The 25960-nt window shown below is 45.9% G+C and overlaps 1 protein-coding gene across 1 annotated transcript in view; it reads left to right on the top strand.

The window, feature by feature from the left end:
• The first annotated feature begins 848 nt into the window (after positions 1–848).
• HK3 (hexokinase 3) overlaps positions 849–25960 on the top strand; it is a 45003-nt gene continuing 19891 nt past the window's right edge. The window contains exons 1-14 of the mRNA XM_051979005.1: positions 849–938; positions 6328–6390; positions 10803–10965; positions 11284–11438; positions 12402–12521; positions 12669–12764; positions 19848–19947; positions 20032–20215; positions 20419–20574; positions 20790–21023; positions 24231–24526; positions 24734–24882; positions 25039–25158; positions 25846–25941. Coding sequence (XP_051834965.1) covers positions 6328–6390; positions 10803–10965; positions 11284–11438; positions 12402–12521; positions 12669–12764; positions 19848–19947; positions 20032–20215; positions 20419–20574; positions 20790–21023; positions 24231–24526; positions 24734–24882; positions 25039–25158; positions 25846–25941 — 1932 coding nt within the window. The 5' untranslated portion in view covers positions 849–938. The remainder of the gene's footprint in view (positions 939–6327; positions 6391–10802; positions 10966–11283; positions 11439–12401; positions 12522–12668; positions 12765–19847; positions 19948–20031; positions 20216–20418; positions 20575–20789; positions 21024–24230; positions 24527–24733; positions 24883–25038; positions 25159–25845; positions 25942–25960) is intronic.

The raw sequence follows: 25960 nt of genomic DNA, 5'->3' as shown, positions 1-25960 counted from the left end.
ACCCAACTTTTCTAATTTACTTAAATCATTCATTTCTCCTTCTCTGGTCATCCTCTCTGTTTCTCCAACCCTCTATGATTCTGAATGCTGGATGCCTTTAGGGAGGGGAGGCAATGTCATGCAATGGAAAAGAAGTGAAGGTGGAATCTAGGGATCTGGATTCAAATCCTGACTTTCTCCCTTACTTCCTATAGGATCTTGAACAAGACACAACATTTCCTCGTCTTTTAACACGAGGAGGTCTCACCCTGCTCTATAGCATGTGAAATTTGAGCCCATGAAATTTCCAAGTCTAATCACTAGGATGCTAAAAACAAAGACAATTTGGGGCGTGTACTTGCAGAAAGAACCTTCATGGCCTGTAAAATGAATGTTCATCAATTAAGCCTTCCTTGTATGATAGAGTTCTGGTCTGGGAAGCTGAAGAGACCTTGGTTAGAATTCCAGTTTACAAGCTTTGTGACCAGGGGTAAATCATGTCACTTCCATCACCCTCAGTTTCTTCATGTATAAAATGAAGGCCTGCAATCACTACCACACAGTATCCAGGATCCAGTGATAAAAATGTATGGCGAGTGCTTTGAGAAGCCTGTGGCCTTATTAACAGTTATCAGTAACCTTCTGAGTTCCAGTTTTTGTGTCATCTTCCTGATCCGCAGAGACTCACTCCTGCTTCATCTCGAACTCCTCTCCTGGCAGGCAATTGACCCAACCCAGATCATCAACCTATACAGTTGAACATGAGCTATGGGGCAAGTGCCTTTGGAGGAAGGGGCGGGGCCAGAGGCTTTATAATTCAGAGGCTCAGAGGGTAGTTTCACTCTCTGAAGCAGAACAGGAGTTATTAGAAGGATTCTGAAAGAAACAGCGAGAGATAAGCTTGGCCCTGGGAAGACTCAAGAGAAGTATTAAAGGAGCATCGTGATCTATATCTCAAGGTAAGAGACCAATGAAGGATTAACAGATTTTAAGCCTCCTCTATTCTCTTCCTCATCCTCCACCTTCTGAGGCCCCACCACATCCTATCCCTTGGCTTCTTCTTGGTCACACTAGAGGGAAAGAGGGGTTCCAGCAAGGGGGTTCCAGCTTCTTGATCCTGGCTCTGATGAGTACATTTCTCTACAGCAGATAGGGAAAAGAGAGGAAAGAGGGACTTCATATATCTTCTCCATTATCGGATTTAGCAAAGAGAACAAGGAACTATTAGGATTTGGTAATCTAGGGGTTGGGAGAGGATGTGGTAGAAAATGTAGGAGTGGCTGATTCTGGGCAGTCCCCTTTGGATAGCTCACTAGGGTCTGCCTGGACTCCTGAAGTCACTGGCAAAAGCCAGAATGCAATCTTATTGTAAGTACTTCTATAGAGGGTGAGGAGGAAACTGTGAGTACATAGGAGGATGTATTAAATGTCTATAATAATCCTTCTGATCTGTTTCGGAGGAATTCGGAGAATTCTTACCAAGAATTCATAAAACAGTTTATTATTATTACAAAGGCAAAAAACTATAAGAAGAATGTGCCTATTTTTCATAAGAGGTTAGATTTTAGTCCATGAACCTGCTACCATGCAAAAAAATCCAACATACCAACCCATGGAGAAAGTTCCAGCTTTCTATAAATTGGTCCATATAGCATCAGGTTCAACTTACTGACTCTTAGAACTAAATTTTATACTAAAATTTAAACAAAAGATTAAATTTAAAACTCACATACATCCAAAGTCCACTCACCATCCCTTTCCCATATATTCAATGAAAGACCAATTTCCATTTTGAATAGTTAAAAGAGCAACATGACCATCATTTGAGAATTGAATCTTAATCACTCTTCCCAGTAGCTTCCTAAGAGAAAGATTACACTTTACAAACCATTTTCTGATCCATTCTTTTATCTTTAATCATCAGAATAACCCTGTGAGATAGAAAGGCAGAGATCAAACCCCTTATACAGAGAAAGAAGGTGCGACTCTCTCTGTATATACACATATAAATGTGTACATTGGCTTATTAATGTGTTTATACATACATATATAGTATAACATGTATGTATATATGAGATAGGTATGCATATACATATGAACCCATTCATATGTGGTAAAACATGTGAGTATGTATGTATGTAAAGTCAGACACTCATATCTAGAGTGTCTAGAGACACGTAGAGGCAAAGACTTACAAACATACTTTGATTTTCTTTTTCTGGAGACAGCTGGTGGCTCAGTGGATAGAGTGCTGGACCTGAAGTCAGGAAGTCCTAAAATCAAATCTATCCTGTGTGACCCTTGGTAAATAACTTGACCAATTTACCTCAATTCAACCTTCAATTATGAAGCTCAGTTGAAATAACCTATGTAATGAATTTCGCAAACAAAGCACTCTATGAATATTATGAATATTAACTGCTATAATTATAATCATATGAACACACACACACATATATCCTGAATTCTAGCCCATCACCAATTACCTGTTGGGTATTTCCACCTAGAAATTGTTATTGGTAAAATCTGAAATAACTGAGGAAACAAAGGTCTGATGCCTAATAAATCAGGATCAGGCCTCTTCAGCTTGCTCTGGATCCTGAATATAGGACAAGATAGATTTTTACGCATTAAAAAAAGATGGCTAATCAGGATATATAAACCATGATGCAAGATTAGGCAATCTTGATTTCTATTTGGAGGATAGAGTAGGGGCTTTTCAAAATAGGGGTAGGGAGAATAAACAAGTTTCAAGGACTGAGAGTGAGGAGAAGTGGGCTTTTTCAGCTATGAAATGAGATGTCCCTCGATTCCCACAATTTATAAGCAGGTGGAATTTATAGGAAAATGAAACTAGAAACTCTTTCTCCAACTTTCCCCACTTATACTTAGCCATCAAAATAAGAAATGGGTCTAATTATTTCATTCTACTACTCAAAAAACTTCAGTAACTTCTTTTTTCTTCCAAGATAGTGTACATTTTCAACCTGGTCTTTAAGGTTTTTTGCAATCTGACCTTAACTTTTACAAATTTATTCCATATTATTCCCCTTCATGCACTGTATATTCCCACTAAGCCAGACTTTTAGTTGTTCTGGGAATTTGACAATCCTACTTCTAATCAATAAGCAAGAATTTATTGAGTAGTTTTTACATGCTGGACATTGAAGATACAAAGCCAAAAAATGAAGTAGTCCTTGTCCTCAGAGAACTTATGTTCTATCAGAGGGAGATATACTTATAAACATATATTTACACATAATTCATATGAAGTAATTTCACATGTACTTTCTTAAAGGGAAGGAAGAGAATGAATCTGGAATTCAAAGTTTTAAAAACAAATATAAAATTGGTTTATGTAATTGGGGAAAATAAAAACATTAAATAAAAATATGAAAAGGAAATAAATTAATACAAAGTGAATGCTAGGAAATTGATAGGGGGGGTAGGAGAAGGGTTCCCTTAGCAACTAGAGAGGATTTAGAAAGTCTTTTGTGTAAGAGGCGCCACTTAAGCTGAGTTTTGAAGAAAACCAGGACTATTAAGAGGTTGAGACAAGAAAGTACATTCTGTGCAAAGGTATAGAGCTGAAGGATAACTGTTATGGATGGAGAACAGTAAGATAGCCCTTTTGGTTGGATCATTGAGTTCAATAATAGGTAATAAGTTTGGAAAGGTAAGTTGGAGTCAGATTGTTGGTAGAGAAAGGTTTTAAAAGTCAACTAAAAGTAGTTTATATTTGATTCTATAGTCAGTAGGAAATCACTGGAGTTTATTGAGCAAGGGAAATGACATGGGGAGAACTGTGCTTTAGAAATATCCTTTAGGCAACTTGTGTGGATTATGGATTGGAAAAGAGAGAGAATGGGGAAGGAGAACCAATTAGGAGGCTATCACAACATCTAAACTTGAATTATAACTTGAACCCTGGGGTCATGCTTGTATGAGTGGAGAGAAGAGGATAGGTAGAACCTACTGATTGAATATGAAGTGAGACAAAGAGAGAGGAGTTGTGGATGTAGTGGTAATGAGAAAGAATTGTGAAGTTAAAAAGAAGGGTAGGTTTGGGGGTGGGGGAAAGAATTTAGGGCATATTGAGTGTGAGATACCAATGAGAAGTACAGTTAGGAGATAAGAAGGGAGATTGGGGAACATACGTATAAATTTGGGAGTCCCCTTTATAGAGACAATAAGCCCAGAAGAGCTTGTGAGGTCACTGAGAAAAAGTGCAGAGAAGAGAGCCCAAGACAGAGTCACAGACCATAATTAGGGGACAGGGACATGGATGATGACCCAATAAAGGAAGTTGAGAAAGGAGTGGTCTACCAGAAAGGAGTAAAATTGAAATAGAGCAGTCACCAAAACCCAGAAGAATGTATAAGAGGAGATGTCAGTCAGCAGTACTAAATGTTCCACAAGGGTCCAGAAGGATAAGGTTTAGAAAAGGGCATCTGATCTATCTAATAAGAAATCAGTATTAACTTTGGAGAAGGCAATTTGAGTTGAATATTAGGTCAGAAACAAATTGAAGGGCTTGAGAAGAGAATGATAGGAGAGGAAGTAGAGATAAGGTTACAGACAGCTTTTTCTATTTGACTGTGAAAGAGAGAAATCATCTGGGATCATGGCTTAGGGTGAAAGTATCAAGTTCAACTAAAAGTGAGAATCACTAAACTACGTAAGGATCCCTGCAAGCCACATATTGGCTGAAGGATAAGGGAGAGCTGCTCATGTTTGAGAGCTGTAAGAAATAAACTTGTCTTGAAGATTGTTGGGAAGCTGGTGTTTGTTGGGAACATCTGCCAAGGAATTGGCCTTGATAAGGAGAAGGATATAGAAGAAAAAATATTAATAGTTTAATCTTCATTTTAGGCACAAATCTGCCAGAAACAACTTAACATTGTTCTAATATTTAAGAAATTCAAATTGGCAAAGTCTCTACTCTCCCTCCCTTATACCCCATGACTCTCTTCCCAAAATAATTTGAGATAACATTTCACAGGACTCTTGAAGAAAAAAATCATAATATATAAAATATGGTTTGAGGTAACATTCCAGGAAAATTTACCATCCCATTCCTTTCCAGACCATTCTCTTTAAGACATCTCTGAGGCTCTTCCAATGATTAATAGCAAAATCTTGATGGAAAAGGATACATTATATATTTTGGCTTTAGGGATTGGGGAAAGAGACTACCTTGTCACCTGCAGGAATGGTAAAGGTTATGCTACAACATGAAGAATTATTCTTTGCTCAACAATTTGATTACCACCCACAATACAGTTCTCTAAAAAAAGCATTTTGTTCTACTTACTTTCCTAAAGGAAAAGGTCTTTTAAGCTCAAGAAAAAAAATTTCTTAATAAACTAGAGAAAAATATATTTCTTAATATTTTAAGTTTTAAACCAAAGAGGAGGTTTTTAATATTCCATCCCCATTTTTTTTTTTTTGAGACTAAATCTCCCTATTTTGTCTAGGTTAGAAAACAATAATCACTCATAGATTGATCTTACTGGTGATTAGCATGGGAGCTTTGACCTGTTCCTTTTCCTACCTGAGCCATTTTGCTCCTTCTTAGGCACTTTGGTGATCTCTTCTTCCCCTTATCTTAGGGGACGGCGTTCCCCTAGGGTATGTCAGCATTCACTATTCTGAAGGTTGATTTAGTGAGGAAGGCACTTGTTCAGTTTTAGCCCTGTTGCAGCTCTCAGCTCCAGAGCTCTGGTAATCCACCAGTTTCTGCCTCCAGGCATCAGGAATTTCTGCCACCTGATATCAGCTTTAATATCCTTTCACCAGGATCTCCTCCATTCCTTCCCCTAGGCTATCTCTCAGACCTTAAGATGTTCCGCTCCTGGTCTCCATCTCTCAGAATTCTATTTTAAGGCTCAGCCCAGGCACTGCCTCCTATGGAAAGCTTGTCCTGATCCCCCAGTCATTAGCGTTCTCTCTCTTCTCGTTACCTCATATATGTTTATCTGCGTGCATGCTGTAGAATGCAAACTTCTTGAGGGTTAGATACTATCTTGTTTCTGGTTTTAGATATCTGGAGTCTACCTGTGTTTTCTTATCCAATAAATACTTATTAAATGTTTATTGAATTAAAAGTGTGCTTACATGTCAGGATGTTTCTGATTGCAACATTTACTTTTCCATATCGTAAGGGACTCAGTGGGAAGGAGCAGAAGGGGTGAGAGGAGCTCACATTCTCCATCCTCTTGAAAAGGACATTAGAGACAGTCCCTGGAGCCATTTCTGCCCACAATTCTTTCCCTATTTCTGTGGAAGAGCTTAAGTCCATGAAGTAAGCCGGACCTCCCCTGATTTCTTTCTGCTCTCCTTCCACAGATGACTCCAGTGGACTCTACTCTGCCTGAAAACTCAGTCATGAATGAGAACTCCCTGGAGTTGGTAAGCTTGGTGTCCGATGGGTCCTAAACTTGACTGCCTTCCCCTCCCCGCCCAGCCCAGCCCTCTCAGCATGCCTGTCCGTGGCTGCCCTGGGAGCCGCAGCACGGCAGGAGAGCCAGTGAGCCCGGACCCAGCCAGAGACCTGGGCTCGAGCCCCCGGCTGCCAGGCTTCCTGGCTGTGTTACTCTGGGCAAGTCATATCTCTCTGAGTGTTAACCGGACAAGGGTACTTTGATTTTCTTCCTTCCTGGGTCATGATGAAGAACTAGGTGCTTTGTAAGTAGCTTACGCAGGATGGAAACGAGAGCTGCTGTTATTCTGTCATTGATGGTGCTTCTTGGGCCTGGAATAGGTTGGCATTGCCAGGGCAGGTCCCTGGGCAGCCTCTTCTGCCCTGTATCACAAGTTGGCCCCATGGCATAGTGGAAAGAGCACCGGATTCTCTCCAATACCAGCTGAGTGGACAGGGGGACATCACTTATCTCTCTAGACGTCAGTTTTCCTCAGTGTCAGTAAGGTGAAGGAAAGGATGTGAATTAGCTAAGGGCCTCTGAGGGCTCTAAGGTCCCAAATCTTTGATGCTATGACCAGCTGGGCTGTCGTTAGCCTCCTCCTCCAACCCTGAGTCAGACAGACAGAGATGAGCTGGACAGGATGGTTGAGGGGAGGGGCCCATTCCAGCTCTGGCCTTTCATAATTCTGGAGCTTATTCGATGTTGTTTGTCCTTCATTCTGGAGGAGGACCACAATATCGGGGAGATGATGCTGTGAAATGAGCTGGATTTAAGTGAGGGAGAGCTGCAAGCTCATAAACTCAATCATCTTTTAGTAATCATTTAGTCCAAGCCTCCTCACTTGGCAGAGAAAGAAACGGAGACTCCAGAAAGGGGACATAGCTTGAATAAAGGCCCAGTGAAGGTCTCTGGGGGAGCCAGCACTGGATCTTTGGGTCTCCTCAGAGTGCCTTTGTCTATACCACTCTCCTGTCACTGAGTCGGGTCCATATGGCCATTATTTTTCAGTAGCACAGGCAAAGGCTTTTCCTCATGACTACTACTTGTGGTAAGTATTCCAAGTGTTATGAGTCCTGTTTTAGAGATGAGTAGCCTGAGGCACAGAGAGGTGAACTGCCTTGTTAGCCAAGGCTTAGTAAGCAGAGGAGTCAGGATCCAGATCTGTCACTTGCTACACTGCCCTTCCAGGGACCTCCAAGATGCACCCCGAGCTAAGTGTGAAGGAAAGGCATAAGGGAGGACTTAGTGTCCGGAGCTGCAGAGTGTTAGCCGAGCCTCGGTTTGGGGGGAAGCAGCCTGTGGCCTCCCAAAGGTTTCTTGTCCCACTGCTTTCCTCGGCTGCCCCAGCACTTTGGGCAAAGGCAGGTGATGGCAATATTAGGCATGGATAGTTTACAAAGCACCTTTTATGTATTACATCAAATGAGATTAAATCCACATTAAGATGTACCATAGATATTCCCATTTTACAGGTGAGGGAACAAAGTATCTATGGTCACATAATGTTTACACACCCAAGGTAAGATTTGAACCCAGGTCTTCTGCTGTCAGGTCCAGCCCCTTCACTACACCACACAACCTTCAAGGAATTGACCACAGTCCAGTTCCAAAGAGAGAGACATTGTTGTCATTTGAGATGAGCAGAAGCTGAGGACTGGGGAAATTTATTGAGCCTGGCCGGGCCTTTGACTGTGAAGAGCCACACCATCTTCACTTCTAGGAGATCAATCAATCAATATTTTTAAAAGCACCGACTATGTGCCACTGCTCTGGAAATACAAAAAAGAAGCAAGAAACAGTCCCTGTCCTCAAGAAGCTCACAGTTTAAAGGGGAATGCAACAAACAAAAATAAATGTACACTAGAACTAGAATTAAAAGAGGTCAGGAAAGGCCTCCTATAGAAAAGGGTATGTTCATTTGGGCTTTAAAGGAAGCCAAGGAGTCAGTAGGTAGAGATGAGGAGCTGAGCACAGTGCTTGGCACAGAGGGAGCACTTAATAAACATGTATCAGTTGATGGAGGGGGAGAACACTCCAGGCTTGGAGGATAATCAGAGAAAATGCCAGAATGCAGAGATGGGGTGTTTTGTTTGTGGATCAGCTGGGGGCCAGGGTTCCTGGATTAAAGCGTATATAGTGGGGAGTAAGGGATGAGAAATAGGAGGGGACTAGGTTATGAAGGACTTTGGATGTCAAACAGCATTTTGTATTTGATCCTGGAGGCAATAGGGAGTCATCCGAGGTTATTTAGTAGGAGTTGGGGGGGGGTTCGGAGTGACGTAGTAGGACTGGCACTTTAGGAAAATCCCTTTGGTGGCTGAATAGACAGTGGATTGCAAGGGGGAGAGAAGACCTGCCAGCAGACTGTTGCCTAGTCCAGGTGTAGGTGATGAGGACCTTCCCTAGTGATGGTGTTTCAGAGGAGAGGGTGGGACGTCATCAAGAGAAGAGCAAAGGTGAAGCCGACGGGTCTTGGCAAGACATTGGGAATGGGGGGTGAGAGAGAGTGAGGAGTTCGAGGATGACTGGGAGGCTCTGGGAGGGTACAATAACAGATGCTGGAGGGGGTGGGATTTAGGGGAAAAGATAAGGAATCTCATTTTGGATATAGTGAGTTTAAGAGGTGTCCGTCCAGTTTAAGACGTCTGAAAGTCAGTCAGAGACGTGAAAATGGCGATCAGCAGAGAGTCTGGGGCAGAAGTAGAGCTGAGAGGAGAGATGGTAATTTAAATTCCTGGGAGGGGAGATCACCAAGTGCAGTAAGGAAGAAGGAGCTGAGAACAGAATCCTTTGAGACCCCCGAGATTTGGCGGTAGAACATGGATAGGGATCCAGTGAAGGAGAGGGTAAGGAAGCAGAAATGCTCAGCAGTGCAGCTCTGGGGATGGGTGAGGGGAATTTCAACCCTAGGTGCATTGTCTCTCCAGTTGCCTCCTCACCTGAATTTGCTCCAGGTTCTGGAATCCCTAATTATGGCTCTGATCACTGATACTCATGGAGAGAGTGTTTTCATTTAAGTAACAGGACTGAAAGCAGATTAAAAGCAGTGAGAAAGGAGATGGGGAAATGGAGACAATGAGTGGAGACAGCTTTTTCTGAGTCTGGTTGTGGAAGGGAGAGTAGATACAGGATGACAGCTTGTGAGGAGAGAGCAGTTAAGTGAGATTTTTTAAAGCATGGTTAAGACTTGAGCTTGTTTGAAGGCAGGAGGGGAAGGAGCCAAAAATTTTAAAAGGCTGAAGATGCCACAAAGAGGAGATGATCAAAGGAGTCCATTCCCAGAGAAGGTGAGAAAGCATGGGGCCAGGGACACAAGCCCAAGCACTGGCCTTGGCAAGAAAGGAGGTTTTCCTTAGAGACCTGAGGAAAGGAAAGAAGGATGAGGGATGACGTAGAAAGTTCTGAGACAGAGAAAAGGGGAGAATAGAGAGCTCAGGGTGGACAGCCAATGTTGTCTCTATAAAGAAAGAGGTCGGGAAATTTGCTATGAGGAGCATAGTCTATGGAGACTGAGGGAAGCAAAGATTTCCACCAGCCATGGTGGGGAGTGAGACAGTGTCAGTGAAGATAAAAGAAGTCAGTCTCTGCTCGAAATGTCTAGAAGGGGCAGAGCAACAGAAGGGGCTCTCTTTCTAGATCCCAGCCCTGAGAGTTCATGATTGTGCATGTGTGTGGAAGCCTGGTGGAAAGAACCAAGAGAACACTAATTTTGGAGGGAGAAATCCTTTGAAACTCTGATTCTGGGCAGAGGAACAGAAGGAGCCTCTGTTTCTCTCTAAATCCCAGCCCTGAGAATTTGTGGTGCTACGTGTGTGAGTAAGCCTGGAGGAAAGAACATAGAGAACACCAATTTTGGAGGGAGAAATCCATTCAAACCCTGAGTCTATTAAAGTCACTTTACCAAGATTTAGTTTTCCCTTCTATATTTCAACAATAACTGCTGTACACCTCTCACAGACTGAAGGAAATAAAATTTATTAAGCTACTGTGTTCTACTGTGCTAAGCATTTTATAAATATTATCTCATTTTATCCTCTCAATAATGCTGGGGGTTATCCTTATTATCATTCCCACTTTTACAGTTGAGGAAACTGAGGAAAACAAGTTCAGTGGCTTGCCCAGGATCTTACAGCTAAGTAAGTGTCAGAGGCAGGATTTGAACTAGAAACACTACTTTTTTTTTTTTTTTTTTTGAGGAAATGCTTCATAAACTTTTGCGGACTCTAGCATGAGCTAAGATGGTTGTTATTTCAAGGTGAGAAGGACCAGCCAAATTCTCCAAGGCTGGAAGCCAACTCATCCCTGTCCTTTGGGAGAGAGTGAGAGCTGACACGTGAATGGGAGACGCTGGGCTCAGGCCAGGCTTTCGCCACAGGCACGGCCCCTCATTCTTTCCAGGTGCAGCAGTGCCTGAGCCAGTTCGATGTGACGGAGGAGCAGTTGCAGCAGATCCAGGCTGGCATCCTGCGGGACATGGAGCGGGCCTTGGGCAGGCAGGCAGGCTCTTCCCCCTCTGTCCAGATGCTGCCCACCTATGTTCGATCCACTCCTCGTGGCACTGGTGGGTTTCAGGGCATTGATAGGTCAGGCCCCTGAGACACTTGCATCCCAAGGGGGAAGTCACTTCTGATACCACTTCCCTGAGCCAGGCCCCAGGCTCCAGGACTCAGGATCTCAGGCCAGTGGGCAGCTGTTGGGGTTGTTGTTGGGGTCTGGGCCAACAATTAGAATCCCATCAGCCTCTTTATTCTAATAACCAGAGGGTCTCGGGAGGTTCAGTAGGCAGGGGCTGGAGATAGGGGAAGACTTACAGCAAAAGGGCTCTCCTGGGGAAGGCTGCAGGAAACAACCTTCCCCATTCTTCCATCCCCAACCCCAGAGCAGGGCGATTTCCTGGTGCTGGAGCTAGGGGCCTCGGGAGCCACTTTGCGGGTGCTATGGGTGACACTCACAGGCATCTCTGGCCCAAGAAAAGAACCAGTAAGCCAGGAGTTCACCATCCCCACCGAAATCACTCTTGGCACTGGACAACAGGTAAGCTGCAAGGACTCTGCTCAAGGGGTGCCTTAAAGGCCCTGGCAAGCCCGGGGGAAAGGGGGCAGAACTTGATCTCCGGTGGCCCCTGGAGGTATAGTGTCTGTCAGCATTTCCAGAGGCCTAGTCTCTGGACCCAAGGGACCGGTGTGCAGTGCTCATGTCTCCAGAAGTGGCCCTTGTCATAGGGCAAGGATTTGGAGGCAGGAGATGCCCACCACGGGGGCAAGGATTTGGAGGCAGGAGATGCCCACCATGGAGGCAAGGATTGGAGGCAGGAGATGCCCACCACAGGGACAAGGATTTGGAGGCAGGAGATGCCTTCCATGGGGGCAAGGATTTGGAGGCAGGAGATGCCCACCACAGGGGCAAGGATTGGAGGCAGGAGATGCCCACCATGGGGGCAAGGATTTGGAGGCAGGAGATGCCTACCACAGGGGCAAGGATTGGAGACAGGAGATGTCCATCACGAGGGCAAGGATTTGGAGGCAGGGGATGCCCACCACAGGGGCAAGGATTTGGAGGCAGGAGATGCCCACCACGGGGGCAAGGATTTGGAGGCAGGAGATGCCCACCACGGGGGCAAGGATTTGGAGGCAGGAGATGCCCACCACGGGGGCAAGGATTGGAGGCAGGAGATGCCCACCATGGAGGCAAGGATTGGAGGCAGGAGATGCCCACCACGGGGGCAAGGATTTGGAGGCAGGAGATGCCCACCACGGGGGCAAGGATTTGGAGGCAGGAGATGCCCACCATGGGGGCAAGGATTGGAAGCAGGAGATGCCCACCATGGGGGCAAGGATTTGGAGGCAGGAGATGCCCACCACGGGGGCAAGGATTTGGAGGCAGGAGATGCCCACCACGGAGGTCAGATCCTCCTGCGTAGCCTGCTTCCCCTCCTGCCCACTTGTCCCGCGCTTCCCTGATCACCTTTCCTAGCAGCCTCACTTCCTGCTCCTACAGCTCTTCGACTTTGCTGCTGGCTGCTTGGTGCAGTTCCTGGACCAGCTGCAGGTGGGGTCCCAACCCATCCAGTTGGGCTTCAACTTTTCCTTCCCCTGTCATCAAACAGGCCTCAACCAGGTAAGATGGTGGAGCACTGGGGGCTTTCAGCCTGTGGTGAAGTAGAAACTGGTGAGCATCTTCTAGGGGGAGAACTGTATGTGGGAGGGAAACAGAAGAAGAAAGACAGCAGAAAGGATTAATTGCCCTTTTTTGCTCTCTTTGCAGAGCACCCTTATTTCCTGGACCAAGGGCTTCAGGTGCAGTGGCGTGGAAGGCCAGGATGTGGTGCAACTGCTGAGACAGGCCATCCAGAGGCAGGGGGTGAGAAGGATGAGAGTACAGGGTGAGGGAGGGGGAATTTGGGGAAAGAAAATACCAGTGATTTTATGAGCATCCTCAACAGGACAGCGGAGCTGCTTATGTGGATGGACAGGGATCATTCAGGTCCTGGTCCTGCTAATCTGCTAATTATGATCTGTGTGAACCTGGGCAGTGAATTCTGTCTCTGGGTCATGGTTTCTTCCTCTGAAAAATGAGGTCATGGACTGATCATCCTGAAGGTCCCTTCTATCTCTAACTCTTTGAACTCCTATGAGCATGTAGTTAATTAGCCAGAAGAGATATGGTGCAATGGAAAGTATGGATTTGGAGTCATAGGATTTGTTTCTGAGTCATCTACTTTTCCACTATGTGACCATACTCTACCCATTCCCATCTCTGGACTTCAGTTTCCTCTTCTGTAAAATGGATTGGATGGATGGTCTCTAAGGTCTTTCTATAAAGTCAGTTCTTTTTAAAAATAGTATTTTATTTTTCCAAATACATGCAAAGACATCTTTCAACATTCACCTTGGCAAAATTTTGTGTTTCAATTTTTTTTCCCTCTCTTCCCTCTTCTCCACTCCAAGATAGCAAGCAATCTGATATGTTAAACATGTACAATTAAATGTATTCATAGTCATTATGCTACACAAGAAAAATCAGATCAAAAGGGAAAAAAGACACGAGAAAGAAAAAAACAAGCAAGCAAAACAACAACAATAAAAAGATGAAAATACTATGCTTTGATCCACATTCAGTCTCCATAGTTCTCTTTCTGAATGTGGATGGCATCTTTCATCACAAGTCTATTGGAATTGCCTTGAATTGAATTGAAAAGAGCCAAATTATAAGATCAATTCTTATGTCTTTTTTCTTTGTATTTATTACTCTGAGTATTTATCAAAAGCTTACTATGTGTCCATTCCTCTTAAGGTGGACAAAATGACACAACTATTCCAGAGGAGCTCATGCTATTGGGGAGATAATGTACATACAAAACTTCCTAAGGGCACCAAGCAGCCTTTGCTATAGGCCCAAGGAGGAATAGTGTTCTAGGAGTTCAGAGAAGAAAAGAGATCAGATTGTGCTGGGCCAGCCAGAACCCATCATACTCTATAATTCTCTGGTTGTATTAAAGTGAGCCTCAGACGATGGATAGGTTTTAGATTGGTTTCCCAGAGAAGATGGCAGTAATGGAGGTACAGGAGTGAGATGCAAGGGATGTAGGAAAGAGTATGTAGTATCTTTGAGTTTGGAAACCAACCTGACTTTAGCTTAGTTGGGCAATGGCAGGAGATGAAGGTACAAAAGTGAGGGAAGACTGGACTATGTGTTGCTTCAATTATCAGACAGTAGTTTGGCTGTTCCTCTGAAGGAGGTGGGGAGCCATGGGAGGTACATGATAAACATGGCATTTTAGAGAGGCAGAGCTGGTTGTATGCCCAGAGGAAGGAAGAGAGACCGGACAGCGGAAGAATGACCAGGAGGCAGTTATAGTAGTCTGGGCAAAAGGTGAAGAGGGCTTGGCCGAGGCCAGTGACTGGAAATAAGAAGGATGAACAGATGGAAGAGAAAAGACTTTATCAACTGCTGAAATGTTTATCTGCGAGTAGAATGTAAAAGAGCAAAGTCACAAATGACATGAGGTTTTTAGCCCAAGGGACTAAGGGAATGATGGTGCTGTTGACAGAAATTAGGAAGGTAGGAGGAAGAATAAGTTTTGGGGAAAAACTAAACTCACTTTTGGACATTTTGAATTTGAGAGGTGCTAATGGAATATCCAGATAGAGATTTCTGTTCTAAGATAAAAGATTGGAGAAAGAAATAAGGAAGTTGGCTGGAGATGAGAGACCGATAACATGGCAATGGGTGGGATTGGAGGAGAGGAGAAAGACCATTTTATAGTAGTCTTTATAGTACTATAATACTTTATAGTACTCTAAACTACTATATGGTAGCTATTTACAAGAGGAAGTTAGTTTGATGATTCAAAAAACTGGTATGTTTGACAAATGATAACGCTAAAGAAAAGCCTTGAGGAAAAGGTCACAGTAAGGGAATCAAGAAGAGTACAGAAGGACAGGAGGAAATGTAGGAGAAAGTAGTGTCATGGAAAGTAACGTGGGAGAAGGTGGTTGGAAGTGTCACCATATACAGAAATGTCAAAGAGAATGCAGATTGAGAAAAGATCATAAGATCTGATGATTAGGAGGTCACAAGTGACCACAGAGACAAGGGATTCCGTGGAGTGATAGGGACTAAAGCCAAGTAGCTAGTTGTAGAAGCAGGAATGGAGCCTCCTGGGAACTCAGGCTTACAAGCTGGGAAAGACCTTGGAGTATATTTAAGGAGATGGAGAAGGTAATTACTCAGTAGAAAGGTGTGACCATGAACGAAAGGATAGAAATAAGAGGGGTGGGGCACCATTTAGAGAAGATTTTTTTTCCCCAACATAAGCAAGATCTGAACCTGTTAGAAGGCAAAGGAGATGGTTCTGGTGCATCTCCACATTGGGAGTAGGACGGACAATTGTCATGGCTTCTAGGCTGTGTATGAGAGAACATTCATCTAATAATTGGTAAAACTGATGTTTGTTGATTAAAATGGCTAGCAGAGAAGGTCCACCTGGCTGCCACAGATGTACTTTAGGACACGTGCCAGTGCCATGTGAGTGACTCATAGTCTCTTCCACTCTTACCCATCATATCTATTCCATTTAATTCAACAAATATTTATTCATTTATTAAATGTATTCATTTAGTGGTATTATGTAAGTAGTTATAAAAAATTTTACAGTAGTATTTTATTTTTACAAATTTAGGTAAGAAATAATTTTCAACATTCATTTTTGTAAGACTTTGTGTTCTAATTTTTTTCACTCCTTCCTAATCTCCCCCCTCCCCAAGATAGCAAGCAATCTGATATAAATTAAATATGTGCAGTTCTTTTAAACATATTTTCAAATTAGACAAAAGGGAAAGGGAAACAGCCATGAGAAAGAAAAAAAATAAACAAGCAAACAAACAAAAAGTGAAAAGATGCTTTGATCCACATTCAGTCTCCATAGTTCTCTCGTTCTGGATGTGATTGGTAATCTCCATCCCAAGTCTTATAAGAATTGCCTTGAATCACCCCATTGTTGAGAAGAGCCAAGTCCATCACAGTTGTTCATAAAATAGTCTTGTTTTACCCAATAAACATTAAAGGCCTATAAGGTACAAGCACTATTGGCACTGGGGATGCAAAAACCCAAATAATAACAAAGACCCATGGGGATAATAGAATATGTACACAGATAAATAAAAGTAACAAGTAATTTAAGGATTTAAATCAACAACAGCCTACAGTAGAAGGAAATACCTGACCTGAACTTTGAAGGAAGGTATGGATTTGAAGATGTAAGAAGGGAGTACATTCCAGACATGGGGACCAGACTGTGCAAAGGTCTGGAGATGGGAAATGGATACTGTTGGCAGGGTAGACAGTTGTTTGGTTTGGCTGGAAGGTAGAAATGAAAAGAAGAGTGTTATAAAATAATGCTTGAAAAGTAGGTCTGAGCCAGATTCAAAGAACTTTAAATGCCAGACCAAGGTTTCCGTATTCTATCCTTAGAAGCCACAGGGAACCACAGGAAGAAAGTTGTTGAGTAGGTAGTAATTTGGCCAGACCTGCATGTTAAGAATATTAATTTGCCAGTTATATGGAGGATGGAGGGAGGAAGGGAGAACCTGGAAGCAGGGAGACCAATTAGGAGGGTGTCTGGAAATAGCACAGGTGAAAAGTGATAAGGGTCAGAACTACAGAGATGCTGTGTGAGTGAAGATGAGGGATATGGAGGAGAGGGGGGAAATGACGGGACTTGGCAACTGATTAGCTGTGGGTTTGGGGGAAAGTAAGTTTCCTTCCAGAGTCCAGGACTAGGAACAGCGGATGAGAATTGCAAAGAGACAGAATTTAGGTTTGATATCCGGAAAAGCATCCTGAAACAAAAGCTGTTCTGAAATGGAATGGGCTGCCACAGGTGTTGACTATGGCACCTCTCCAGTGTGAGGGCGAGAAGGGGATATGGAGAGATGCTGTGGAGATATGAGCCACAAATGAGGCTTGGCAGATGACAGTATGAAAGATAAGGAGAGGCAATATCTGATCCTCCCCACAACTCTAGAAGGTAAATGCCCGTTTTATACCCATTTTACCATTAAGGAAACTGAGGCAGATAGAAGTTAAGTGGCTTGCCTAGGGCCACCCAATTAACTGATAAGTTATTGAGGGAGAGGGAAGAACAGAGGATGATGCTGAGATTGTAAAACTGGATATGTGGAAGAAGGTTGCTTCCCTCATCAGAATTAGGGGGATTATGGAGAAGAGATGGGTTTTGAGCAAATATAATGAGTTTGGTTTGAATAGATTGACTTTGAATCCAGCAAGCAGCTGGCAAAGCCAGACTGGAGTTCAGGAGAGATTTTACAAGTGGATATATAGATTTGAGAGGAATCTGTGTAGAGAGAGTAAGTCAATCCATGGGAGCTGATGAGATCACCAGAAGGGCTTAGGATAGAGCCTGGGGGACCCAGGCTTAATGAGGAAGGCATGGATGTTAATCCAGCTGAGGAGACTAGTCAGCTAGGGATGGCCAGCCCCAAGATAAGCATGGTGTCATGGAGGCCGAGGGATTTATACCTGGCTCCTCTCAGAACTGGCTTCATGTAGCTATCCTTTTGTTTCAGTCCCTACTTGTTTAATGAGCTCCATGTCTCCAATCTCCTTCTCCAATGCAACCTTCCTACTCCTGTCAGAATAATCTTTGGTTTTTAAGGTAATCAATTAGTTGGTTTTAAGGTAATCAATTAGTAAGCATTAATTAAACACCTTCTATTTGCCTGGCTCTGTGAACTAAATGTTGGAAATACAAAGATAAAATTGCCCTCATTCCAATCTTTTACAATTTGATGCCGATCTGTCTTTATTTCCAGGTTTATTGGGCATTATAGTCTTTCACCCACTTAACATTCTAGTCAAATTAGCTTATGTGCTATTCCCTGAATAGAACATTCATCTCCCATCTCCATCCATGCCTTTTTTGTACAAGCTGTTGCCCATGCCTGGGTTACACTCCCGCCTTACCTTCACCCCCAGAGAATCCTAGAGTCCTCCCAAAGTAAGTTCAAATGCTACTTGAAATTTATCTCAATTCCCCTTATTGCAAATTCCCACTCACCCCTAACTGTTTTTTGCTTACTTTGTAAATATTTCAGATACTTTTCTGTGTAAAATTGTTTTACCTCCAATAAAAGCTTTTTTTTTTAATCTCCACATCTAGAATAATCCCTGGTACATAATAGGCCCATAATAAATGTTGATAGAATGTTGACTGAATTGTTAGATATGGACAGGGTCATTTACTGGAAGGAACTTAGAGATTATCTCATTCACTTCCTTTATTTATAGAAGAGGAATTGAACCCAGAGAAGATACTCAAGGTCACATAAATTATAGACATTAGAGTCAGGATTTGAAGATGGATTTCAATACTCCACATGAATCAGGAATAGTCACACTTTTTTGTTTCAGATTCAAGGTCCTCCTCAATCTGGTTCCATTCCATCTCTACATATATCTTCTATTTCTCTTCTCCCCAAACTGTCTTTTCTGATCATTGACCAGAAAATTGACCATTTGTTTCCCCAACTATGTCTCTCTATGCTTGTATGTCTTTTTTTTCCTTGTCAAATTATAGTCTTCTTTTCCCTTTAAAGTTAATGTGTGGTTTTCCTCAATTACATGTAAAAACAATTTTAGCTTTCTTTTTTGAACTTTTTATTAAAGATTTTTCAAATTTTCAAAACATATGCGTAGATAATTTTCAACATTCATCCTTGCAAAACTTAGTGTTCTAAAATTTTCCCCTCCCTTCCCCTCATCCCCTCTTCTAGATGGCATTTTCTAGATGGGGTTCCTGTCTAGGAATCCAATATATGTTCAACATGTGCAATTCTTCTACATATATTTCCACAATTATCATGTTGCACAAGAAAAATCAGATCAAAAAGGAAAAAATGAGAAAGAAAACAAAATGTAAGCGAACAACAACAGAAAGAGTGAAAATGCTAGGTTGTGATTCACACTCAGTTCCCACTGTCCTCTCTCTGGGTGTAGATGGCTGACCTGAATCACCTTGCTGTTGAAAAGAGCCAAGTCCATCACAATTGATGATATAATGATATTATTATGAATTATATAATGATATAATTTTAGCATTTTTTTTTCAAATTTTGAGTTCCAAATTATTTCTCTCCTTATAGAAGGGACCTTAAAGACCATCTCTTCCACCTTTATTTACAGAGGTTAACTGGACCCAGGAAAGTTTTTTAAGGTCACCTTACTCCCTCCCCCCCACATTGAAAAGGCAAACAATTTGACATAGATGATACCTGCGCAGTCGTACAAAACATTTCCGTGGAAGTCACGTATAGTTCATTCTTTAAAGCACAACTTAAAAACTAGGAAACCTTCCAGGAAGCCTCCTCAGTCCTCTGATCAGGAACGACTTTGTCGAGGGCCGCTCAGTTCTTCGCTTGCGGATTTGGGTTGACGTATGGTGTCATCTGGGTTTATGTCTGTCTGAGGGCGGAACTCGCAGCGCTGGGCAGAAGTTGTGGAGACGAGCTTTGGTTTGGGGTCGGGAAAAGCTTTCTGATGATTAGAACTCTCCCGAAGCAGAGTGGGTTAACCTGGAACTGAGCAGGTTTCCCACTCTTGCAACTTCCCAGGCCTCTCCTCCAGAACAGTGTTGCTGAGAGGGGACACCTGTTCAGGTAGGAGTTGTACTAGGTGAGTGACAGAGTCTCTTCCAGTTCAGATTCTGCGATACCCCCTTCCAGACTTAGTCCCATCCTAACTTTGTGGCTCGCCTAGTACTTTACCTCGTGCTCGACAAAGAGTAGGTGCTAAATAACCGCTCAGTGTTAAATTTCAGCGGTTCCAAGGATGCGCATCGAATTTAGGCACCCCCAGGGCCCAGCAGTGGCTCTATGGGCAGGGGTGATGCCCCTGCCAGGCTCCCACCACGCTCTCCTCCCTCAGGCCTATAGCATCGAGGTGGTTGCTGTAGTGAACGACACGGTGGGCACCATGATGAGCTGCGACCCTTCGCCCCAGGCATGTGAGGTCGGACTTGTTGTAGGTGAGGAGCTTTTGCTGGGTGGGCACGAGCCCCGGCACGGGGGTGGCTCCCTGCCCACTCACCTGCAGTCTCCCCCTCCTACAGACACGGGTACCAACGCCTGCTACATGGAGGAGGTCCGGCACGTGGCGGAACTGAGGGAGGACTGGGGCCGCATCTGTGTGAACGTCCAGTGGGGCTCCTTTGGAGATGGTGGGGCTCTGGAGCCTGTGCAGACGCCCTTTGACCTCCAGCTGGACCAGGAATCCTTGAACCCCGGGACTCAAAGGTGATGCCGAGGGGATGCCGGGGTTGGGGAGGAGGGGGACGCTTGGTTTCCCGTGTCCTGATCCGTCTGCCTCTCCCTGACGCCTGGGCGCCTTTCTGAAGGAGGTGCCGGGTCTCCTGCAGTGGGTCCAGGGGCCCGTTCTGCTTCCTGCCTTGGAGACAAGGCCCTAATGCCAGGGGTTCCCTTTCTGCTCTGGCCCCCAGGTTTGAGAAGATGGTTGGGGGTCTGTACATGGGAGAGCTCGTTCGCTTGGTGCTGATACACTTGGCTGGCCAGGGGGCCCTTTTTGGGGGCGTCCCCTCCCCTGCCCTGCTAACCCATGGGTCTGTGCATGTGCAGCATGTGATGGAGATAGAGGAGTGAGTGGGGAACGCTGGGAGTCCCTCCTTTGTGGAGGAGGCAGATTTGGGTCAATCAGGGGGAGGGAGGGCTGGGGGGAGTCCCTGGCCTAAAGGGGCATGTGCACATCATGGGGGCGTGGGGGTTAAGGACCAAAGGCCACGGGCCCCCAGCAGCCCCCGCCCTCCTCGCAGACCCCTGGGCACTCAGACCCGGACACCCCCTCCCTCTTTAGCCCTTCTCACGGCAGGGCTCGGGCCCAAGCAGTGCTGCAGGGGCTGGGCCTGCACCCCAGTGCCCAGGATTGTGCGCAGGTGCAGCGGGTGTGTGGAGCTGTGTCGTCCCGGGCCGCCCGCCTCTGTGCTGCTGCCCTGGCGGCCGTCCTGGCCCGAGTGAGGAGCAACCCGGAGAGATCCCCGCTGGGCGTCTCTGTGGCTACGGGCGGCCGCGTTTACGAGCAGCATCCCCGGTACGGGGCTGGGGGGGGCGGATCTGGAGCCCTGGGCCCCAGAGTTGGGAGGGCCCTCAGAGGCGGCCTGTCCCACCTCCCATCGCAGACTCGGAGAGGTTGCCTAGCGGAGGGGAAGCAGGGCAGGCGTGGAAGCCAGGGCCGCTGCCTCTGTTCCTCCGTTTCCCAGCCCTGAGTTCTGACGGAAGCTCGGCTTGGTGTGTGTGGGGTGATATACTTCAGCTCCCCTCAGCCTGACGGCGAGGATGTCGTGGTAGTCCGTAGTAGGATAGGGTGCCTGGCCGAGAGTCCCCAAAGCTCCTCATTCAAATCCAGCCTCAGACACTGCCTAGCTGTGTGACCCTGAGCAAACACTTCACCCTGCTTGCCTCAGTTTCCCCAAATGTAAAATGAACCGGAGAAGAGAATGACAAACCATTCCAGAATCTCTGCCAAGAAAACTCCAAATGGGGTCACAGAGAGTCAGCTGTGACGGAAAAATGGCTGAAGTGACAGCAGTGGAGGCAGGAGCTGTTATGTGGCAGGGGAGGCTCCGTTCCCAATCCCTCTACCCCTACTAGATCCCTTTCCTCACCCAGTCTTCCCACTTCATATACTGGATGACTTGCGTCTGGGGAAAGGGGTGGGGGGAAGGGAGAGAGGAATCCAGGCATTTAATTGTCCCGGCTACACAAAGAAGGATTCAGTCAAGAATCATTGATTAAGTACCAATTCTGTGCCGGGCCGTGCCCTCGAGGAGCTTATATTCCCTCAGAGGAAACAAGTAAATGCAAAAACCAGACCAAGTCACTGCTCAGGAACTTGGGAGGGGCAAAGGCCCTAGCGGTGGAGGAGGTCAGACAAGCCTCGATGCAGGTGGCCACGTGAGCGGAGATTGGGAAGGAGCTGGGCTTCCTGGGAGGTGAAAGTGAGACGTGGGGGCCGTTGCTGCAAGGTAGACAGGGATGGAGATGGGAGAGAGGATGCTGGGTCCCAGGAATGGCTAATAGGCCTGCTTGGCTGGCCTCCAGGGGGTGGGGGCTGGAAAAGCAGGCCAGAGCCAAATTGGGAAGGGCTTTGAATGCCAGAGGAGGCTGCCTTTGTTTTAGAGGCAGTTGGAAGCCACTGGAGGCCCGGGGACCGGGGGAGGCAGAAAGCCTCCTTTAGGACAACACTTGGGAGCCTAGGTGGGGGATGGTTGAATGGAGGCAGGGAGACCAGTTAGGAGGCGACTGCACGGACGTGATAAAGGTCTGCCTTCATGTCAGGGGCTGGGTGGCTGGTGTGACAGATGCTGTAGAGGTAGGATTAATAACACTCGGCCATTGACTGGATGGATCTTGCAGTGGGGAAGAGGGAACGGCTGAGGATGACTTGGGTTGATAAGTGTGATGGAAATAAAGCAGATAGGAAGAAGCATAGGTTTTAGGGAAAGTGATGAGTTCCCTTTTTGCTATATTGTTTCTCAAGGAACCCTCTGACAGAGGTGACGGTCTCGGGATGAAGAATGAGACATATATTCTTGTACATGGCCAGTGTGGGAATTTGCTTTGCCTGACTCTGTGTGTTACGAGGGATTTTTTTTTTTGTTGTTGTTGTTGTTTCTCCTGGGGAGGTGTAGGGAGATAGGAAAGAGTGGGGAGAGAAGAAAATAGATGATTGTTAACTGAAAAAAAAATTCCTGGTGAGAAATGCCATGGTGATGCTGATTGAACTCAGGGGAGAGACTATAGGGATGGCTGTATGGACTTGGGACTCATTGACATAGAGATGGGAGCTGATGAGGTCATCAAGTGAAAGTGAAGAATAAGAGATGTACAAGGCAGAGCATCTTGGGGACATTCAGTTGGGGGCCTGATGTGGATAATGCAGTCCAAGGAAACTGAGAAGGAGCAGCCGGAGAAGTGGGAGGAGGATCAGAGGAGAGGAGGGTCACAAAAACTCACAGTGGCGTGTATCCAGGAGCAGATGATGGTCAGCAGTGCCCAATGATGTAGAAAGAACAAGAAGCCCAAAGAACAATTAGGGACCTCGAGGTCAAGGGATGCAAGTAGGAGAGGAGGAAGTCCCTAAGTGTTTTACAAATATGACCTCATTGTGATTCAGGCTGGTCCCAATAGTCTTGTGATGGAGAGAGCCATCTGCACCCAGAGAGAGACGGTAGGAACTGAGTGTAGATCACAACATAGTATTTTCACCTTTTTTGTTGTTTACTTGCATTTTGTTTTTTTCTCATTTTTCCCTTTTTGATCTGATTTTTCTTATGCAGCAAGATTATTATGAAAATATATATAGAAGAGTTGCACATGTTTTTCATATGTTGGATTACTTGCTGTCTAGGGAAGGGGGTGGAGGGAAGGGGGAGAGAAAAAAAATTTGGAACACAAGATTTTGCAAGGGTGAATTTGAAAACTATGCATATGTTTTGAAAATGAAAAGCTTTAAAAAGAAAAAAAAAGGCAATGGAGAATAAAAATGTGAAGAAAACAAACTAACAAACAAAAAACCAAATATGACTTCATTTACCACTCACAATAACCCTGAGAGGTAGGTCCTATCCCCATTTTACAGTGGAAGAAACTGAGGCAGACACAAGTTAAGAGACTAAGGCTCAAAAAGCATCGTCGGAGGTTAAATTTGAACTCGAGTCTTCCGGACTCCACTCCAGCACTCTGTCCATTGCATTTAAATAGGGAAGGCAGGGACATTCCATGCTGAGGGTACAGCAAAGTGGGCACTGCTAAGGCCCATTTTCTCCTCAGTTCTGCTATATTCCACCTTACCCCAAGAGGCTGCCTAATGGAGTAGACACAGCTTTGAATGTAAAGGCAGCTGGTAGCGGTAGAATACTGAAACTGGGTTCAAATTCAGCTGTACGATGCAAGGTAAGACACTTAAGCCGCCATGTGCCTCAGTTTCCCCATCTGTAAAATGATAACAATAAAAGCAGTCTATTTCCAAAGGTGGTTGTAAAGATCAAAGGAGATAACATTTGTAGAAGCGTTTAGCACGAGGCACACAGTAAGGGGCTAGGACAGAAGCTCTCCCTCCCAGCCGCTTCCTGACTGCCTTGTCTTGGACAAGTCCAGTGTCCTTGGCTTTCCATGGGAGGTTCAGCTTGAGGAGGTTCCCCCCTGGAGCCCCAGGGCGGGGGGAGGCTGACCTGTAGCTCCTGGCAGGGATGAGCCCCGGCTGGGAGGCTGAGGCCGTCCTGCTCCCCTTGGCCAGGTTCAGCGCCCTCCTCCAGCAGACCGTGAGGCTCCTGGCTCCGGACGCCGACGTCACCTTCGTCCCCTCGGAGGACGGTGGGGGCCGGGGGGTGGCTGTGGTGACCGCCGTGGCCTCTCGCCTGGCCCTACAGCGGCGGCAGCTGGAGGAGACCCTGGCGCCCTTCCGGCTCCACAGCCAGCAGCTGAAGATGGTGCAGGCGCAAATGCGGGAGTCCATGGCGCGGGGGCTCCGGGAAGAGGGCTCCTCCGTCCGCATGCTGCCCACCTATGTCTGTGCTCTGCCTGATGGCACAGGTGAGGAGTGCTGGCCCGGCCAGAGCCCCGGGACCCCCCTCCCCCAGGCCCTGACATCCCCCGGGCATGGCTGACCTTGTCAGCGTTTCTTTGGGGGTGGGGGGTCCTAGACTTCCGTGGGGAGTTCAGAGCTTCTTTTAGACTCCTGTGCTGAAGGCCCGAGCCCCGCCTCTGCCGGCTAGAACGCGGGCTTTATTTGTTTTGCAGAAAGAGGAGACTTTCTGGCTCTGGACCTTGGGGGCACTAACTTCCGGGTACTCTGGGTGAAAGTGGGCAGTAGGAGTGAGGGAGGAGTCAAGATCATCAACCGGGTCTTCTCCCTTCCAGAGAGTGTGACCCAGGGGACTGGGCAGCAGGTACCGGGCGCTCCTTTCCCCCGGGTGGAGGCTGGAGCTGGGCAGGCGGTGTGGGGGGGCTGGTGCGGGTGAGGGGCGTGGGCAGGGAGAGGAGGGGGAGAGAATATCTCTGTGGCTCAGGCCTCTGAACGCTGCCTTCTACTCTTACCCTTGAAGCTCTTTGACCACATTGTAGACTGCATAGTGGACTTCCAGAAGGAGAATAATCTGAGTGGGCAGACTCTGCCCTTGGGTTTCACCTTCTCCTTCCCCTGCAAACAGCTTGACCTGGATCAGGTGAAGAGATTTGGGGGTGTGGAGGGTGGCGGTTAGGGAGACAGAAACAGCAGGAACAGGAGCAAGAACGGCGGGCGAGGGGACTGCCTGGTGGTACTCTGAGGCCGGGGTTACGGGCCTCCTGCTTCCTACTTTGTCACTAAGCCATTTAAACTTAGCTTCTCTAAATATTGTCTCTTGGATGGTTCGACCACCTGCGTGACTCAGTTTCCTATTCTGTAAAATGTAAAATGAGATTGGGCTTATAATCTCTGAGGTTCCTTCCAGTTATAAATTCTGTGAGCTCTTGGTTTTCTTCCCCTTCCCCATTTTCCTCCAATGCTTTTTAACTATCTTTGGGGAGGAAAAAGCCTGTTAATAGCTCCGTGTTTACACCAATTTGTTCCTAATTCATTCATTCTGAAATGCATCATCTGGGTTTGACTTCTAAAAGGGCCAAGTTATCTTTTCTAAATATTGTGAAACCTTTCAGTTAGTGAAATTTTGGGGGCTGGCCCTTAACTCTATTGTGAAGGAGAAGGAGGATGCACATGTAATTTGGAGGAGAGGAAGTGGTGCTTAGGAGTGCTGACACCGACCTGCTCAGACAGGCGGGTCTCATGGACCTCTTGGCACTGGGGAAGGAAGTGATCTTTAATATAGCTGACCCATGATCCGTCCTGAGCCCCCCTGTGTCCTGACTTGCAGGGTATCCTCTTGAACTGGACTAAGGGCTTTAAAGCGTCAGGCTGTGAGGGCCAGGATGTCGTGTCCCTGCTTCGAGCTGCCATCAGACGCAGACAGGTCGGACCTCTTTGGGACG

The sequence above is a fragment of the Antechinus flavipes genome, chromosome 2 (genome assembly GCF_016432865.1).
Source record: "Antechinus flavipes isolate AdamAnt ecotype Samford, QLD, Australia chromosome 2, AdamAnt_v2, whole genome shotgun sequence".
Lineage (NCBI taxonomy): Eukaryota > Metazoa > Chordata > Mammalia > Dasyuromorphia > Dasyuridae > Antechinus > Antechinus flavipes.
The sequence above is the reverse complement of the archived record's forward strand: the minus strand, read 5'-3'. Positions and strand labels throughout refer to the sequence as shown.